This window comes from Myxocyprinus asiaticus, chromosome 10 (genome assembly GCF_019703515.2).
Source record: "Myxocyprinus asiaticus isolate MX2 ecotype Aquarium Trade chromosome 10, UBuf_Myxa_2, whole genome shotgun sequence".
NCBI lineage: Eukaryota > Metazoa > Chordata > Actinopteri > Cypriniformes > Catostomidae > Myxocyprinus > Myxocyprinus asiaticus.
The window spans coordinates 12,288,062-12,308,642 of record NC_059353.1 but is presented as its reverse complement, the minus strand read 5'-3'; the positions used below and the strand labels follow the sequence as shown (position 1 = coordinate 12,308,642).

Sequence of the window (20,581 nt, the reverse complement as noted above, 5' to 3'; positions counted from 1 at the left end):
AATTGAAATCATAGTCCAAGAGTGTCATCAACCTGGGGTTGCTGCATTTTTCACTTTTTACATTTCATGTGCATTTCATACACATGCATTGCAGCACATCGTTACCTTTTTTTTTTTTTTTTTTACCACTAGTTGGAGCAACAATTCCAAGTATGTGAGATGAGTGGTCTAACACAGGGGTTTCAAACTTTTTGATACCAGGTACCCCCAACTATGATGACCCCTTATGAGGGACTCTTGTGTGAGAAAAATAGAACGTGTGATATTATAAAGACAAAAGAAATTAAAATATTATCTAGAAAAAATGACATTTGTTTCCAGTGTGTTTTTTTCTACCCACTATTAGAGTATTGTGAGATGAATAAAACTTAAGAGAAAGGTTTTAAGTTAAATTCAAATGTATCAGTATAGCACTATTCACCATAAATATTGTTCTAGTGCAGTTTTAGACAGAATAATGCCTAAAAATCCCAGTGAGCAAGCTTAAGACAACAGGTGCATGAAGAAACTCAATAGAAAGATACAACACAAGTACGAACAATTCTATTTAAATGTCAGATTTTCTGAATTTGTCCACGGACCCCCTAACACCACCTAGTGGCCCCCTGGGGGTCCTCGGACCCCAGTTTTAAAAACCCTGGTCTAACATATGAACTACATCAAAAGACTTGTATTGAAAGGCACACTCACACAATAATAAACTTGAAGGTGTTCTTCATTATACATTACACTCACTGAGCACTTTATTAGGAACACCTGTACGCCTACTTATTCATGCTATTATCTAATCAGCCAATCGTGTGGCAGCAGTGCAATGCATAAAATCATGTAGATATGGGTCAGGAGCTTCAGTTAAAGTTCACATCAACCATCAGTATGGGGCCATATTGTGATCTCAGCGATTTTGGCCGTGGCTCAATTGTTGATGCCAGACGGGCTAGTTCGAGCATAAATGCTGATCTCCTGGGATTTTCCCACACAACAGTCTCTAGGATTTAATCTGAATGGTGCCAAAAACAAACAAAAAAAAATATACAATGAGCTATAGTTCTGCGGAGAGAAACACCTTGTTTATGAGAGAGGTCAACGGAGAATTGCCAGACTGGTTCGAGCTGACAGAAAGGCTACGGTAACTCAGATAACCACTCTGATCAATTGTAGTGAGCAGAATAGCATCTCAGAATGCACAGCGTGTCGAACCTTGAGGAGGATGGGCTACAACAGCAGAAGACCATGTCGGGAACTTTATTAGGACCAGAGTTTTCCTAATAAAGTGCTCAGTGAGTGTAAGTATCAGGGTGATTCTTCAATAAGGGGCACATTTTTACAACTTGAAATCATGAATATGAAGCTCCTATACATTATGTTTTAAAATGTGTGTTAAAACATTTTACATGTCTAATCATGGCCTTAAGATCATCAGTCTTAAAGTGGATTTAGGTATACTGTGTGATGGTTTTGATTGTTGGCATTGTGGGTAATGGTAATGACGTGCTATGTTTATCGAGAAAAGCCTCGACTACTTGCTACTGTAATTTAACAAGTTAGCTACAGTAGCAGTCAAATACCCTTGAACTTGTTAAAAAAACATTTCTACTTTTAAAAGTGTTTATGAATGTATAATAGAGAATTACAAAGGTTATTACAAAGTGTGGATAGGACGAAGAAATTCTGGCAACACGCATTTCAACGATCTTCAAAATTGGAAAAAGTAATTAAAATAATTAAAGTGATACTTTAAGGCTAATAAAATCTATATCCTTTTAAAACTGGAATGATTGTTTTCATATTTGTTTCTTTAAAATCATCCTGGTTGAAAGCTCCCTTAACCGAAGAATCAATCATAAATATATGGGTTTTGTAATCAGTATTCTCAACCCTATTCTTATCCTAACACTCACACTCCCAAGTTGGACTTTTGGATCCAGAGCTCAAGGCTCTACTCCTTGATCCCAAACCTTAACTGCAACCCTATCCCAACTCTAATGCTAAACTTTACCCTTTCTAATCAAGACCTCCATTCCCTTAATTCTGCCCCAGACCCAGGTCCAATTCTTAACCTTTACCCTGATCCCTACCCTAATCCTGATGTTGCCTCCTCTAAAGTAGACACCTAAGAACCCTGGACTGCAAACACCTAGTTTATCCCAGACTTTGATCCTGATGACCTACTACTTTAATTCGGACCCCTGCCCCCTACTTGAATTTTAACTCTCTCCCCACTAAAATCTCCCCCCATGAAAACCCAGAAGTGTGGACCTCTGAACCAGATCCTTGGATCTAAAAACCTTAATCCAAACTTCAAACAAAATATGGGGGAGTATTTAAAATATGAAATACTTAGAGCCAGTGCCCATTCCAAGTGATGGAAATTCCCTCCAGACATCAAAATAAAATTATCAATAAATAGGTTTGATGAATGAGTTAAAGCTAGTAAGCAGAAATAAAAGCAACAACAAGAGACAAAGCAGGTGAGATGTTCAGGTAGCAGAGGAAAACACACTCACCTTCGCCCCTTTCACACCACTGCAGTCACATCCTCCACATGAAGACCCTGAGCAACCTACACCCTGCAAGGAGAAAGAAATTTACATTAGTCTAATATATTTAATATATATATATATATATATATATATATATATATATATATATATATATATATATATATCAAACATTTCCACAATTCAGCAATGAACCACTAGGAGGCAGTAAACACATGATATTGTCATTAGCAACAGGTCTGTAGAGGAGATGCCATTGAAGGACTATGTACTAGGTCTTGTACTCAAAGTACTAGAATACACTGTATACTAAACAATATTTGGCTAAGAATGAATTATGCACTGCAGAACACTGAGGGCCTCCAAGGTCCCCTATGGTATAACTTCACAGGCCCCAAGCATTTTAGCACCGGCCCTGTGTCGCTAAAATTGTCTGCACATGACTTTTCAAAGAGGGGCATCAAGTAAAGAATTTAACAGACCTGTTTTAGTGTTACGACCCAAATGAAAGCTCTCTTAAATCCCATTAGATATCAGTGAATGGACAGCTGGTGTAAGCATGATACTGGACCCTGGGAACAGACCTACACTTCTCCATTATTCTATTCTATCACTCTGCATCCAGCCATTCTCTCGCTCACGTGTGAGGCAGCCAGCCAAATGTCTGCACATCTGGAGAAGCAGGCCTGGCGAGCAGAGGCACCAGCTGCAGGGGTCGGACCTGAGAGCACACTGCCCCCACCCATGAGCCCTCCTAATGTCCTAACTGAATCAGTGTGTGGGTGCTCTGGACCATGAGAATCACAGCTTTAGGGCTCAAATATCACCTCTGGCATGACCTATTTTGGCCATTTCTACAACAGCCTGCCATCCCTGGGGTGTCTTTTCTGTATGTGAACAGACCGAGCTCTGGCTAAAACATTCAATCTGACATCACTAATGCAATATCAGTGCCAATGAGAGACATTCTATCAGCAATCTACAGACAAGCGAACAAAACATGTCTCCCTTTCTGCAAGGGAATCAAATGTCATGTACTGTATGTAAAATGCAGATGCACAATATTATGCCTGTTTTTGAACAATTTAATAAAGTTCTGACCTATTGCTTAACGGTTTTCTTTATTTTCCTTCAGGTTGCAGTAGTCAGTCCATTAAAACGAGGAAAATAGGCAGAGCATCACTGCAGTAGGCACTTTTCACAAAAACACTTTATGGGTACACTTGGTGTCCCAGTACTTATTTTAAAGCTTTAGAGGCACTGGGGCCTGGGTAGCTCAGCAATCAAAGACGCTGACTACCACACCTGGAGTCGCAAGTTCGAATCCAGGGTGTGCTGAGTGACTCCAGTCATGCTTCCTATACAACCAATTGGCCCGGTTGCTAGGGTGGGTAGAGTCACATTTGGTTAACCTTCTCGTGGTCGCTATAATGTGGTTCTTGCTCTCAATGGGGCGCGTGGTGAGTTGTGTGTGGATGCCATGAAGAATAGCATGAAGCCTCCACATGTGCTAGGTCTCTGCGGTAACGCGCTTAATAAGCCACGTGATAACATACGCAGATTGACAGTCTCAGATGCGGAGGCAACTGAGATTTGTCCTCCGCCACCCAGATTGAGTCGAGTCACTACGCCACCACAAGGACTTAGAGCGCATTGGGAATTGGGCATTCCAAATTGGGGAGAAAAGGGAGAAAATCCACAAAAAAAAAAAAAAAAAAAAACCTTTAGAGGCACAAATTTAATGTTTTTTGTTCTGGACTGTGGAAACCAGCTCCCGCTTCCTACTTTATCTGACCAACAACGAACCTTGTTACAATGGTGCAAAACCCAGGATAGGAGGAAGCTGCTATGGAGTCGTCCTTGCCGCTGGAAGAGGTATTTCGATCCCTCGCTGGCATCTACCAGGCCCAAAACCAGGTCCTCATGGACTTGCAGAAGGAGCAGCAACAACGCTTCGAGGCGCTCACTCAGGCCCAACAGGAGGACCGGCAGATCTTGTGGAGCTTGTTACCCCAGGACGGTGCATCCGCCGTGACCCCAGCAGCAGCGACACAGAGGCCTACCTGGAGCTGTTTGAACACACGGCCAGAGCCCTACAATGGCCACAGGTGAAATGGGTGGTTCATCTCCTGCCGCTGCTGACCGGGGAAACCCAGCTCATGGCACAAAAACAGCCAGTCGCCACCCTCCTGGACTACACACCTTTGAAGAAAGCTATCCTGCAATGGGTCGGCTGCAGCCCAGAAGAGCACCGCCAGCGGTTTCGTTCCCTGACACTGAGCGAGGTCAGCCGCCCTTTCACATTTGCACAACAGCTCCATGATGCCTGCCGGTGGTGGGTGTTAGTTGAGGAGGAGAGCGACACCAATGATATCATCAACCTCATGGTACTGGAACAATTCATCTCCTTGCTGCCGAAGGAGGACAGAGGAATGGGTCCAGTGCCACCAACCGGCATCGCTGGATGAAGCGGTCCAGTTGGTTGACGACCATCTGGCAGTGTATCCGGGGGCTGGCATGCCCCGCTTTTTCTCTCACTGCACTCCTGTTCCCTCCCCCTCCCATCCTTCCTTCTGCCCTGTTCCATTCCCCCGGAAATGGGGGAACATTCCCCCAAAACAAGCTCCCTGGCTTTGGGGGTTCCCTAACATGCAAGTCTCACTCTCTCCACGCTCTTCTCCCCAGCTTGGGGAAACTGCCGCCACAGAGGTGGGCATGAAACTTGGGCCAGTCTGTTGGAGTTGCGGGAAGGCAGAACATTTGAGACCAGTGCCCGGTAATGGAGGTGGAGGCATTGATCCGGGTCCCCAACACCCCACAGACCACCCCCGATCGAGCAGGGATGTACCAGATTCCTCTGAATATTAAGGGGGGTACATACCAAGCCTTGGTGGATTCAGGATGTAACCAAACCTCCATTCATAAATGCTTAGTTCAAAATGGGGCATTGGACATAAATAATCGGGTGAGGTGTGTGCACAGGGATATTCATGATTATCCTGTAGTGACCGTCACCATTCTACTGCAGGGCCAAAAGCATAATATTGAGGCTGTGGTTAGTCCCTGTCTCACTCATCCACTAATTTTGGGAACCAATTGGCTGGCTTTCCAAATGTTATTAAAGGGGCTGTGTGTGTATGAGTCCTGCGATACAGTGAATCGGTGTGGGGTGTGCAATGCGCTGGCTGGGGAGGTGTTGCCTGGACTGTCTTTGTCAGCTCCGAATCAGGAGGATGTCAGAGATGGGGAGGTCTCGACTAACCCTGCCCTTAGAGGATGCCCTGTAGGGGATTTCCCTCTGGAGCAGACGCGGGATGAAACCCTTAAGCACGCATTTGACCAAGTGAAAGTAACTGATGGTCAGCGTTGCAGGCATTGCACTCACATATACGTATTTTTCAATTATAAATGATCATTTGTATAGAGTGATGCAGGACGCTTAGAAAAAGGAATGTACAAACCAGTTATTAGTACCTGTGAGCCGTCAGGAAATGCTATTCCAGGTGGCTCATCATAATCCAATGGCAGGTCACTTGGGACAGGAAAAAACACTAAACCGTCTCATGGCCCGTTTCTATTGGCCGGGCATTCACGGGGATGTTTGCCGGTGGTGTGCGATATGCCACAAATGTCAGCTGGTGAATCCGCCGGCCACTCCAAAAGCACCATTGAGCCCTCTTCCGTTGATCGAGGTCCTCTTCAAAAGAGTTGGCACAGACCTCGTCGGGCCATTAGGACGGAAAACATGAGGGCATCACTTTGTATTTGTTCTGGTGGACTACACAACGCGATACACGGAAGCAGTGCCTTTGCGCAACATCTCAGCATGGAGTGTTGTGGAGGCACTCTTCAGAATTTTCTCCCGAGTGGGGATTCCGAAAGAAATCCTCACTGATCAGGGCACCACTTTCATGTCACGTACACTTTGCGAACTGTATGAATTACTGGGGATTAAATCGATTAGAACAAGCGTATACCACCCACAAACGGATGGTTTGGACGAACGATTTAATCAGACATTGAAAAACATGGTTCGTAAGTTCATGCACGAAGACGCTCATGTTGGGCCTCATGTATTCAGATAGAAGACAAAGGCAGGCCTAACACAGTCGTAAAAACCTAACTCAAGCCCCCACATTCCAAGTCGTAAATTATACTGATAAAAATCGCACCAAAATCAAACAAAAGGAGTCCAAAACAGACTACAAATCCCATGAAGCCTTGCTCACTAAGGGATCGAACTCTCAACTCCTATTGGATGAGGCACACAACAGAACGTCCCTCAAACATGACATCATCAGGAGTTGAAATACCTCTGAAATGCTTCCGGGATTTGCTTCCAGCAACTTTGTTTGCAGTGTGTAGACGCAGCTCATCACTGCTCTCATGTGCAACCTCGTGGCACAAGGAAGTAACGTCCGACTTGAAACTGTGGCCATACAATCTCCATCTCGCTGGATGAGTTGAGATTACTTTGTGTTCAACCGAACACTCTAACGGATCCGAAGGAGACCGCTGAGCAATCCGCATCTTCATCTGTTTGCCTGCAGAAGTGAAGAGATTAAAGATTTCTCTTCCATCTTCAAACAAGTCGACATTTCTGAGTTCTCCGCCAGCCCGCCGAGAATCAACAGCCGTACCGCCCGCCGACAGAGTGAGGAAACGGCCTCCTGTCATCACCCGAGCCTCAAGAAACAGGTCGGAGTTAAAGGACAGAGGAAAACACATTCTACCTGTGTCCTCATGCGATTCAAGTAAGAGGTTTACGTCTGGGCAGAGATAGAATATTATAGTGTGTTATTCTTGTGTTTCAAGGTTTTTGCTTGTACAGTTTACGGACCGCCATGTCCGCTCATTATTAATACTCAGGATATTAATTATCACTAATTTATTTTGCTGTATTGTGGTCCAACCAAATTGGACTGTTGTGCAATTTCACCATCGCGGGTGAGACAGGTAAACTGAATTCATCCATTAAAGAGTCAAAGAACGCGGGACTGTTTACTACACCGCTTCTCTGAGCGATGAACTAACAGCTGCTTTCTCTCCCACGATCGCGACATCAGCTTTAGGGCCATCACTTCTCTCTCTCTCATACTAACCACACACACACACACACGCACGCGACCCCTCACAAACATTCTGGCATTTTTGGCTCCTAGATAGCTTAATGCTAAAGCCCAGCTTTGTCCCTAAGCTATCGTACAAGCGGATACACGCGGTAACTGGTAGACGCCATTGACTGGTTTCTCTCCGCCCCCATTCGCGGTCATATTCCCTGGCCGGAAGTCTCGCGTGACATACTCTCCACGAGAGTCACGTCCGCCATTTTTGTGCGCGTCCCTCCTTACACACACACACACACACTGTCACACACACACCTTATGTGTTATAGGATTATCTTAGTTTCCATATCTAATCATATCACTGTTTAGTTTGTAGTTGTAAGTCGGAAGTTTATTGACTGCATTGTATTAATTATTAATTGATATTACTGCATAAATAAACTTTGTTTATATTACAAAGAGAAGTGTTTTGGTTTGTTTTGCATACGCCTGTGTCATGCTGACGGGATGTCAGTGCTCAGATTCAAACCTTCATTCATTATTGATTTTTGGGAAAAAACATTCTTCGGATGTCGATTTTCCTAAGAAAATAATCTAATATTGAGACTGTTTTACTATCTGGTTATTAGTCCCTGATTCCGGGGTGGTGCCCCGACAGTGTTAATCCTCATTAATATTCTGTTGATTTTTGATAATTGATAATTATCTTTGATGATTGTTGAATTTGAATGATCAATAAGCTAGTGTTAATTTTAATTAATGTTTCATCGATGTTAACAATTAACGATTTAATTATTATAATTAATTATTAATTATTGCTAATAACCAAACTTGATCCTAAACGTAGCACACTACATTTACTGGAGCCCCATATGAGGTTTTAATGAGTTAGATTCAATTAATTAATTTAAATATTAATTAATAACTAAAGAAATAATTATTAATTATTTCTGATAGTAACACTGATCTAAACAACCAGTAAAGCCCTACACTCAGAATTGGGATAAATGGCACGAACCCCTATTATTTGCAGTACGAGAGGTCCCGCAAGCTTCCACTGGGTTTTCCCCATTTTAATTGTTATATGGGCGGAAGCTAGACATCATGAAAGAAAATTGGGAGGAGGCAGCAAAAATTAAATTCAATATGTTCTTGACCTGAGAGCAAAACAACACACACTGGGGTAACTATCACAGGAGAATTTGATATAGGTTCAAGAATGTTAGTCCTGGCTGTGTAACAGGGATGCTCTCTCTCCAATACATGCAGGCATGAGTAACAAGATCTCACTCGGTTCCATTCTGTGTCATTTGAGCCATCATTAATTCTGTGTCATGTACTTGGTGCCATCTTCTGGTGGCCATATGTAATTAGAGTGAATGATCCTCTCTGTCCATATTTGGATGACTTCTACCTCTGGTTGCAGCGATCTTAATCCTAATACAATTGGTTTAGCATTCCATGACATACTACACCATTTTCGATAAAGTCATCTGATCCAGGAAAGCTAACGTGTTTTTAGCCAGATGGCACATTATGTGCTGTGTGCACATTGTGCTTCGTGTCGATTATTTAATGAGCTATGCATCCGATTATGCTGTGTGTGGGCTCATTTTAAAGTAATCCCATCCTCTAAGTAATGGTATGATAGTTATAAGCGAAAATGCTGCATATAAGCAACATCTGTTTCTATGTAACATTTAATGTATGTCAAAGACATATACTTAGCTATTACTCACTATATTTTTGTCTGTGTGTAAAACAAATGGGCTGGTTGTATTTTACTCTTTGAGAGCTCTCTAACAACATATGACACATGGCTGTTTCATCAGTTTGATGTTTTTACCAATTACAATAATATGTGCAGTGCATAATTATTAATAAATTATCAGAACGGATCACTTCTGATTTGTCTACAAATTTCTAAGCACTTGTTCAGTTTTGGTCATATTGCTTACATGCATTGTAAAGTACAAATTCTAACATTTAAAACAATTCCTATTTTGTGTTGGTCAAGACTGTAGTTATTAATATTTGTTTTTCTCAAACACAAATAATTAGACACATCCCAAAGTTTTGTACAATAACATGATTGCAAAATTATAAAAAAAATAAAAAAAAATAAATAAAAACAGCTCATATAATATTTTGTTTGTACTCCTGACAGGTTAAGTATCTCCTTTTATTGACTATTTGATGAGTATGGAAAGAAATACAAGCTCTCTAACAGCTTTACTGCTCTTAGACTATTTAAAAAATTTTGTTATGATTATCAGTGATGGAAAGAGGATTATAAAGGCATTTCTCTCTCGACCCTCTCTTTCCTGCTCTTTCCTGTTATACAAAACCATCAGATCTCAGAAGACCAAAGTCAGATCTGTTGAGGATCAGACATTCCTGTATCTCCATGGCATGGTTGAGGTCAGATCCCACCTGTGGCAAAAATGTCATGCATGAGTAGTGTGATTTCCCCACATGTGTATATGTCTCTTGATCGATCGAGTGTATGTTTTAGCACTCAGAGTTCCTGTGATGGCTATCGCATGGTTCAAACCACAGCATGCTAATCTGCAGCCTGCATCAGAACAGCAGGGGAACTGCTTTAAAATGTGTGTTTTGTTGTTCCTTCCCGGGTCAGTCTTGCGTCCCCACAAACCCAAACATGACATGAGTGGAAAAATAGCAAAAGTAGACAAGAGTGTCGATAAAACTCTTAACAAGTAATGTTTTTTACAGTTGTGAAAAATGTGAGTGCTAAAATGTCTTTACTTTCAAAGAGAGCTCTTTAGAGCATGTTATCAAGAGATTTTGTGTTTGGAGGCCCATATACGCTATCATGAGTGTGAACGCTAACATGGATTCATGAATACATAAATGTAAACTGGTTTTGTCTAGGGATTCTTGCAGTGCTCAAAGAGCAAACAACCCATGATAACGTTAAAAAAAAAAAAAGGGCATGAAAAGAAAGACACAACAAAGAATGAGTCCTCACCTTTGCTTTTGTGCAGGTTTAAATCAATTTTCCAGAGAGTGGGATATTTGACATCATCAGTGTCAAAGGAGGCCTTTTCTTAAACCTTAATGTAGTTTATTTGGCTTTTGGGGGTAATATTTTTTTGTTGTTGTTGCAAACTACAGTATATGAAAGATTATTTTATAAACACATAAAATCATTCATTTCTCAACGAGTAATGGTATTGAATTCTTTCAGGCAAAATAATAAACTTTAGACTAATTTATTTTGCATGGATCTGCATTCATACAAATTATTAATCACTTGAAATGAGTTTATTTTGTTGTGTATATGCCAGTTTCCATGTCTACCATTTGTCATTCCTGAATAAATTACACTAAAGTTTTGTTCACACTGCATCTAGTTAGGGCCCAAGCACTGAAAGTGCGGAGACCCTATTGTTCTTCTAAGGATTCTTCTTCTTCTTTTCAAGGTTTTTGGTACTTTTGGGGTACTGAACATGCATGAAAACTCTTGAAAGTGGCACCACCTAGAAGATGGGCATAGGGGCTCTGTAGCACATCCCTTTTGAGCTACCATCACAAAACTTTGTACATATATAGATCTCATCAGTCCAGACAACTTTCTTGCTGACAGTCATAAGCTCCACCCAACAAGAAGTCGGACATTTTGGATTGTTTGAAAAATGCATGCTCTGGAATTTGAAATACTCCTCCTAGGGATTTCATGTTACAGGTACCAAATATGGGCGGCATAATGCCAAGACATTTACGATGCTAAATTGCAAACAGATTTTTGATAGATCAAACGTGTTGCCATGGCGACATGATAAAGTAACATAAAAAATGGGAAAAAGGAAGTTGTTTCATATCTTCTGCATGCATCGTGTATAATGAGCCAAATATTTGGCCTTGTGGGCTGATCACATTGATGTGGCTATTGTGAGTCACGTTCATAGCACCACCAAATGGCAGCAGGAAGTAAGGCAATTTTAACAGACTTTGAAATAGCCCACTTGTGTTTACGTGAATTGCTTCAAAATTCTTTAGAATAATGTCGACACTGCTGATGTAAAATTATAAAGGGATATTTGATATCTTAAATACTGTTGCCATGGCAACACATTAATTGTTATTATTCCTTTCTTCCAATATCTGGGTGTAAACTTCAACAGTTGTGGCCGAGGGGAGTACAGACCTAAGCCTGGTCTCTTTTCAAAGACACTTGGCAGTTAATTGTGCAAATGAAAACAGTTTTTATAGTGAAATAAAAAAAGTTGTAGAAATTTAAGTTTATTGTAATGAAAATGCACTGCACAAACTTTATTTTTTTATATATAAATAAAATATACTAAAAATATCAACTGAAATGCTAAAATATTAGAAAATCAAAGCCACATGTCTAATCCAGTTCTAGATTTTAGGTCGATATATAAAAATGACCTTTTGGTGCAAATTTCAGGCACAGTACTAGAAATGTCAGCCAAGCTCCATTGGTGAATGATTCCTAAAAGACCACATCTGCACAACAAACTTTTATTCACAGAGTGATGACACGTTTCCACCTTATTTATCAGAGTAAATCTCACAATTTTTTTTTATATTATACATTTTTTAAATATTCGATAACAGCTAATGAGAGAGTGACAGTAAATTTGTCATCTTCTCCCATCTGACTTGCTTAATCCACCGCTCTCTATTTATTTCCTCTTCTAGAAAGTCATTCAAATGTAATAATGGATTTTTTATTTTGGTTTTGGAGCAAATGGGTAAGTGAAAATAATATTTACTGTGTTCTCCCTTTCACTCCCATTCACCGCTGTCGAAGTTTACCCTGCAAACATTTACTTCCGTGTTCCAAAACTCGGAGTGTGAAAAAGGTCTATTATCTGAATAACTTGGCAAGAATTGGCATAAAAACACAAAGGAACCAAAGCCACTTGTCTGACCATGAATTTGAGAAAAATCTGTGCTTGAAGTGGGGCGTTTCGCAATACCTGCACTTCTATAATTTACTCTACAGCATACAGGTGTTCTGAAAATATATGCTACCTATCAGGATGTGCTACCAATGCTATAATCACATTAGGGTTTGGGGTAGGGTTTGGTACAGCCTCACTCCCATTTTAAATCGCAAACTTGAGTGAGATGTGAGCATAGCCTCTGCTTAACTACAGCGTAAGTGCAGCTGCAGACGTGACAGGGCTTTCAATCTGGAAGTGTTTCTATAGCGTCACAGCAGCAGCTCTATACAGAAAAATACTGTGATTTCTATGTAACTAAGGTGAGTTTTTATTTGAATAAAGACCATAACTTATAAAATGGTTATCAGGAGTGGGTCATTGATAAGTATTACAAACTTGATTGTTGTGAAATCTTATTTACATGAGGAGGAGGAGGACCACATTTGCATCTAAAAGGGAAACAATAGAGCATTTTGTTCTTCTCCACCTCCTCAATCAGTCTGGTATCATCCATTGTTGAACACGAATGAGATAAGTTCTGAATTTACTGACATCTCGGTCTGTCACGTGCATGTGATTACAAGTGAAAGCAAACTCTGCTATGATTGGGTATTGCTGAAGCCTATAGATTAAGTTACTATTTACAAACAAACGCTCCGCCCCACCCCTTCCGGGTTCTTTTGAAGCACCCATAGAACTGCTGTCTATGGGTGCTTCACACAAATTGCGCTGAAACTGTCCAAAAAGTGCTGTTTGGAACACCACATTTTCCACCGATTATTGAAGAGCGGGGCTTCTTTAAATTTCCACCAGATCGTTGCATCAGGAAAAATTCACTGCCATTGTTATCGTGTCTGCTCTATTAGACACAATTGACCCGCAGCAGCTGTTGGTTGATATTAACGTTTTTACGAAGAATTGAGATAAATCTGATTGCAAACTGCTTTTTTTAATTTCCAAATGCTGTCATTGTGACAGATATGAGGTCAAATATGATCTAACAATGATATTATCTGATCAAGACCACCATATACGATATAACAGGAGGAACAGATCCCGTCTCCACCACCACAGCGCATGGACTACTGTTTGTGAAAGGATAAATGAATAAAAATAATATAATACAGCGAAAATTATGTCTTTGCGTTTATTTTGAATGCAGTAAATAATATTGTTCAATCGAAACGGCTATTATTAAGTTTTGATATGGAATATGATCATACTGAAGTAAGAATATTATTATTTATTGTATGTGGGTTAATAATTTAAGCAGTAAAGACACATATTGCATTTCTAGTGGTAGTATTTATTTTTATATATCACATTTCTTAGGCTTTAGAAGTGTGTTAAACATGTGAGGATATGTATTCATCAACCTGTTACATGTCTGACATAATCATACAGGCTCATTGAACCAAGTTTAAACTTGTTTTGCTGATATTTCAGAAAAAAACCCACATAATGTTTTCACTGTAAACCATAGATAAACAATTTAACTTTTATTAACATTAAAAAACATTATTACATTCTATAAAACTTAAAAGATTATTAAAACTGCAGTGCTGCCTATTTCCACCATTGAAATATGCTGCTCAAAAGATCCCGGAAGCGCAGTTTCCTGAATTGTGACGTCAGTGTAATTTAATCTATAGACCTTTTCTATGTTTAATAGTACATAAAAGACAGTTTTTGTCTTATATTTTCAGGCTCAGAAGTTGTAGTTTACTGTAGTTTTAAATGATAAACCATACTTCTGATTAAGATCTATAATTACCATATTTTAAATTGGTTTAAATTGTTAAATCTCCTAAAATTTCTTTTTTTCTTTTCATTTGTTTTTCAGATGTACTCTAATTCATACAGTATAAAGACACACTAGACTACTAATATATGCTTATTCTGTGCATTTTATACTTTTTTGTGTTAAATTACATTAATTTTATCCATCAACAGTGCACGGTCACTTTAATTGAGCATGAGTGGTGCAGCAAAAATAGACTCGGAGCCGAAATCCCCGCTGCACTGTAGCTCACGCAATGCTAACTCTACGCTCTGACACGTTTCTGACGCTTCCGATGTGAATGCTCTAATCTGTTATTATAGACGATGAAACAAAAATACGCTCTGCTCACGCGCCGATCACGCTTGTGATGTGAAACGGGCATTACACCATATCACACTATCACACTATCTGATAGTTATGCTGGTAGCACATCCTGATAGGTATTATCTGGCTGACAAGATGAGCTACCTAGGTTTTTAAGACCTTTAATGCTGCTGTAGTATATACTGACAGGTTCTCCCATGCCTCGACATGTGCTACCCAAGTTTAGGCTTTACATTTCATTGTTTTCACTGCTTGTAGCACATCCTGAGCAGGAAGCACAGATTGTCAGAACACCGGAAGTTTTTATTGCGTACCACCACTTTTCAGAGTCTCCCAGTACGATGTAATGTCTTTATTTAATCTAAATCAGTGATTCGATGAGGCCAGCCAATCACTTTTATCTGATCTTCCAAATGATTTTGATAAAATCGCTGTGGTAAACATCCAAGTCCTCTCTGTGCAAAACTCAGTGGTGAGTTTAACAGCACTCTACATGTGCAACAACAGCATCGGCGGTCATCAAGCTATCCATGGTCCAGTTCCGGACCAGAGTATGCATGTTTAAGCTTCTCTGGGCATAGTTCAGTTACACTCTTTTCCAAAACATGAACCAGCAACTTTTAGGTGAGCGCATTTCATCGCGTCTTATTCAGTCAAATGTATTTATGCAAATTGTTTATCCGCTGGGTGTAGTCAAAACTACAGGCTTAAAAAATGCCAAAGCTGTTACAGAAGTGATGTCAGCTCATATGCACAAACTTTTTTCACAAAAGATAAATCAATGATGAAAACCAAAGCTTCAAAGAAAAAAATTTGCATTTTATTCTCAATTCTTTTCTGTAGTGCTCGTAAAAAGTTTATGTGAAGTGTCACTGAACTTAATAAATTCTAACAGTGTTTAGTTGTATACAGGTGTGTGTCAGCATTCACAATCCTGAACATCATCAAATCAATTTGTTCATCGTTTCTTATTATTATTTATTATCTGCACAAGTATATAGCTCCTGTGTGCAAATTCATGTGTGCAGGACAAGAAAAGGCTAACTGTCCCCTTGAATGGGAGGATAATAATAATAAAAAAGGAAAAATAGACATTATGCTCTTTTTTCAGTTTTAGGCTACATTATTTTGTGTAAAAAGAGAGTTCTACATTAGATTGCCATTGCTGTCTTATGTTGGTTGATATGGTCAAAGATAGACGTAAGCAGGTCTAAATATTCTTCCTCAGATTTCATAAACAATAACCCTACATTGTATGTTTTTATTTTCAAAGTTAATCAAAGCCTATTTGTTAGTTGAGGGTGTGAAGTTTTTTCTTCAGCCAGATCTTAAGAAGGAATTTATAGCCAGACTCAAATGTTAATTAAATACCTATTTTAATGTAATTACATACTATATTAATGTAAATAAATGCAAATATTAACAGTTTTATTTTTGTGTTAGGTAAGATCAAAATTGAGTTGTATGTTTTTTCTTGGGGGCCAATCACATGGATGTGGCTATTGTGGGTCACGGTCATAGCGCCACCAACTGGCAGCAGGAAGTGTGGCACTTACAACAGACTTTGAAATAGTCCTCTTACATTTTCCCAAATCACTTCAAAATTGTTTAGTCACTGTTGATGGAAATTTTGAAGGGATGCTTGATAGCTTTAATAGTGTTGTCATGGCAACGGATTAAATTACATGAAGTTGTAGTCAAACTGGAATGGTGGCATATATCTATCACACATTGTATGATTAGGGTCAAAGTTTACATTAATGTTGAGTTGTTGCTGTGTCCATCATGCATTGTATTCCAAAAGCCACCGAGTGGAAATGGAAACAATTTTTTTATTTATGCTGGGTGTCTGAACAAAGCCTTGTAGACCAGCCATTTGCTTAACTGGGTACATTTACATGCACAGTTATAATCAAGCTACAGCAGTGTAGTTGAGCTATATTCTTCATCTGTCTGTCCATACATAACACAATGAGTAATAGAATATTTGAATGAGGGATTACAAATATGCAGGGTTAAATAGATGTCGCAAGTCACCTGTCCTTTGGAGTATGCACACAATGCCGAGGCCAACTGTGGTCCAGTTAACACGTATACATGCTACATAAAGCTGAACTTCAGTCACATAATCTGTTAGTCTGATTTTAAAAAAATCATACTAGTATGATTTCATTCAGACTAAAGTGTTTACATGACATTTTGAAAAGACAAATTATTGTTTTAGACAGACTGAATTCAATCTTTTAAAGTGAATGTAAACTTACTTATTTTTCATACCTTCAATATGTGTGTGCACTGAGTGTGTGAGCTCCACAGAGCCTCTCAATTCTAGAGACATCCTCTATCTTAGTGTTTATTTTAAAATTGAGCAGATCTCACAAAAGTGGAGGAAGAGAGGGAAGTGCAATTAAATTAAAACATGCAGGTTGTTTAAGAGGGAGCATTTAGAGGCAGCTCTCAGTATTTTAACTTAATGAGTGCAGATAGCAAGTGCAGGGGAGTGTTAAATTGTGAAAAAGATAGTGAAATTAGGCCCCTAAATCCCTGAGGTACAAACAGTTTGGGTGGATTCTGTCAGTTTGGCATCCTTCCATGTGTATTTCAGCACTGAGAAGCCAGTACAGGATCTCTTTAGCTTAAACAGTGTGGAAGACAGATGTTATGTGTAATGTTTGTGAGAGTGAGAGTGTGAGAGAGAAACAGCATGTGTCATGCTGGCCTTTTTCTTTATACAGCAGTGGAAAAAAGAAAAGAATGAAACCAGCTGTCCAGTAAAACCAACAGTTAATGTATTAGAGAATCCACATCATATACTGTACATTATGCAATATAGGGAACATTTCTTGTAAATCGTCACTGGTGTCTCGAAGCATGCTCTCGGCATGAATTTAGAAATAACCTGAACACAATGCATTACTATCAGTCTGTAGCCCTGAATCTCTTAAAGGCCAAAAAAAAAATAAAAAAAAAATAAAAAAAAATAGATGCAATAAGGCTTTAATCGGGAGCACACAATTGGTTCTTTACACAAAATTTATCCTCAGATTACTATTGATTTATTCATGCATCTCTTCCCTTAAACCTGAGCAGAAATATGAGCATTTGTCACATGAATGTTGCTTTGACTGTCAATAACATTCCAAAATTTCTTTATAACCATTTTATGCTGCCTATCCTGTCTTATATTACAAGCTACAGTTAATAGAAGGTAGTGCATTCCACAGCATAGTTCAACCATGATTATAAACATGAAATTTGTCTCTGTGTTAAATGGATTTAAATCTATTGAAATGTCCATAAAAAAATCCATAAAAAATAAGATTTATGGTATGTGGTTCATCAAACTTGCAATAAAGGCAGATAGCAGGTGACAGGTGAAACAAAATGTAACATGTATGTACAAAACATTTCTTTGCTTTTTCTTTTCTTTTTTTCTTTTTTTTTTTATTTTTATTTATTTATTTTTTTTGCAGTTTGTTAAGTTTATTACAACCAAATATTACAAATCTATTTAATTTACTCATCCTGATATTGTTCCAAACCCCTATGCTTTACAGTACTTGGAACACAAAATGGGAATTTTCTAAGAATATCCTGGACGCTCTTTTGCATATAATGAAAGTAAATGGTGACAAGTGCTGCCAAGCTCCAAAATGACAACAAAGCACCATAAAAGTATCATAAAAGTGGCCCATACACCTTTTGAGTTATATTCAAAATCTTTTAAACTCATATGATAGCTTTGCCCTCCGCTGTGGCTTTAAATTAAATATGGCACCTTTAGACGTGTCGCATTAAGGGATGGTCACACTGGGCTTTGAGCACACACATTTTTTTCGGGCAACGCAGTGAACCAGGATATGATGTCATGCAGGAGGGCTCCTGGTGTAAGTAAATAATATATTACAAATAACAAATAATATTATAAATGTTAAAATATTTTGTCTACTCACTTTCCTGCAACAATAAAACTTGCAGCTTTGATATATGTATCCTTTGAACTGAGTCAAGAGGTCAGGGTGTGACGTTTCGATCTTCTATTGGTCACGGGACCTCTTGTCCTACAAATTCATGGTTCAGAGTTCACCAAGCTTGAACTTTTGTAGGCAGCATAGTATGAAATCTCTTCACATGAGCTTACGTTTCTGGTCTGCTGCAATCGGATATGTTTGAATGGGAGTGAATGGAGCGTAAGTGTAGAGTGACCACATCTTTAGGTTTGACATAAATGACATCAAACATCATTAATTCTCATGTGTCTTGTGACCCAAAGTCATGTCAAACCTGACCTGATACTTCGAACGATATGAGGGTGAGTAAATTATGACATAATTTTTTTTTTTTATGTGACCTATTGCTGTATACATTCTCATATCCCAGTTTAATGTGCAGTATGTACACATTCAATGAATCAAACATATGTGCAAACCTTGGATAGAGTCTTGGATGAGGAGTCGGTTGTGTAGAGCATGAGAGAGCATTAGTCTTACAGTCACACGATTACTTCCTGTAGTTTTGACACGTGAGGGCACTTTCTTTAAAGCCTCTTAAAGATTGCTTGATCACTTTTATGGCTTATCATGTGGGACGTTTATCTAAAAAAGAATCAGTATTGCTGTTGTTTTTGTTTTCTAAAAAACTAAAACAAAAGTTTGGTGACCTGCCAAATGTTACATTCAATCTCTCTTGCTTCTCATATCTGTAAACCTTAGGGAGACTTCCTTCCTTCAGAAACACACTGAGAATTACACTGTGATAAATGTGTTATCTCTTCATTTGATCAATTAACTGACATTTGCAAATGTGATTAGAATTTCCTGTTTTTTATCTCAAACCAACTGCATTTATAACAGGGTAGTAAAACCAGCCTTACAACATGACATTCCTGACAAAAGACCTCAGATTTCAGTTCTCATATGGAGGTAGTTAAGATGGTTTTACCACATAAAACAAGGATTTGCAAAAGATTTCATTAGCAAAGCAAAGCTTAATGCAACATTTTAGGTTTAGCATGGAAACTGCGGCTATGAAATGCTAAAACTGCCAATAAAAGTAACAGTCAGAGTTTAGAATGTGAGATAATATGCTAAGCACCTAATATGGAGTAGCATGAATTTGGTGCTGTGTTAGGGGGGAATTGTATATGAACCATGACTGTTTTGATGAGTTAAGAAATTGGGCCAGAATAACCCAGAACGGTGTTCGACCATCTTCAATTCAAGAACAATAATAAAACAAGGAAAATAAAAGGTCGGCCGCTCTTTTGTCAATCCATTCCATTTTCCATGTTTTTGCTTGATCCACTACATGTAATTCAGCTCATTCATTAAGGGTACTTGCTTAAAAAGGTTAAGTTAATTACATTAAAGATCCCATGAAATGGCTTGACAAGTTCAGTTTACTTTCCTGTGCTGAATTATTTCTTATTCAAAGGAAGTTTCAAGGAGTCACCAACATTTACATTTAGTCCTATCCACTGACGTGCACAGGACAGGGGTAGCAGGGGCTGAATTCGCCCCGGAGCATCGAAGTGCTGTTACCTCAGACGAGTAACAGGTCAGATCAAAAGTCCACTCCATTTATTGCGCTGTAAGTTCATCAAAAGAATAATACTCAATTGCTACTGTATTCCCGACATCGCTTACCACTAGTGTAGACAGATTTATTAATTATAATGGAAGCAGTTGCATCGCTTTCTGTGATATAAATTAAATTAATATTTTGTAGAATATTGACATAAACTGAAGGAGCTGTCAGGTTCAGCCAAAGCCAACAAATAAGCCATTAGACTAATCACGTTTTAGAAAAATACCATTAGGCTACCACAGTATCGCCGCTCCCTATATGCATATTACGCAGTCTGCATAGGGCACCAACTCCCTAGAGGGGCACCATCATACCCTAGGGGGGCACCAGAAACTCCACCAGCTGCCCTTACTCACATGTTATACGTTATTCAAGGACCCTATA

The 20,581-nt window shown here is 39.1% G+C and overlaps 1 protein-coding gene across 1 annotated transcript in view; it reads right to left on the bottom strand.

The window, feature by feature from the left end:
- The window catches only part of LOC127447518 (collagen alpha-1(IV) chain-like), a 109,048-nt gene that overhangs the window by 39,079 nt on the left and 49,388 nt on the right, over positions 1-20,581 (bottom strand). The window contains exon 2 of the mRNA XM_051709450.1: positions 2,508-2,570. Within this exon, the coding sequence (XP_051565410.1) occupies positions 2,508-2,570 (63 nt within the window). The remainder of the gene's footprint in view (positions 1-2,507; positions 2,571-20,581) is intronic.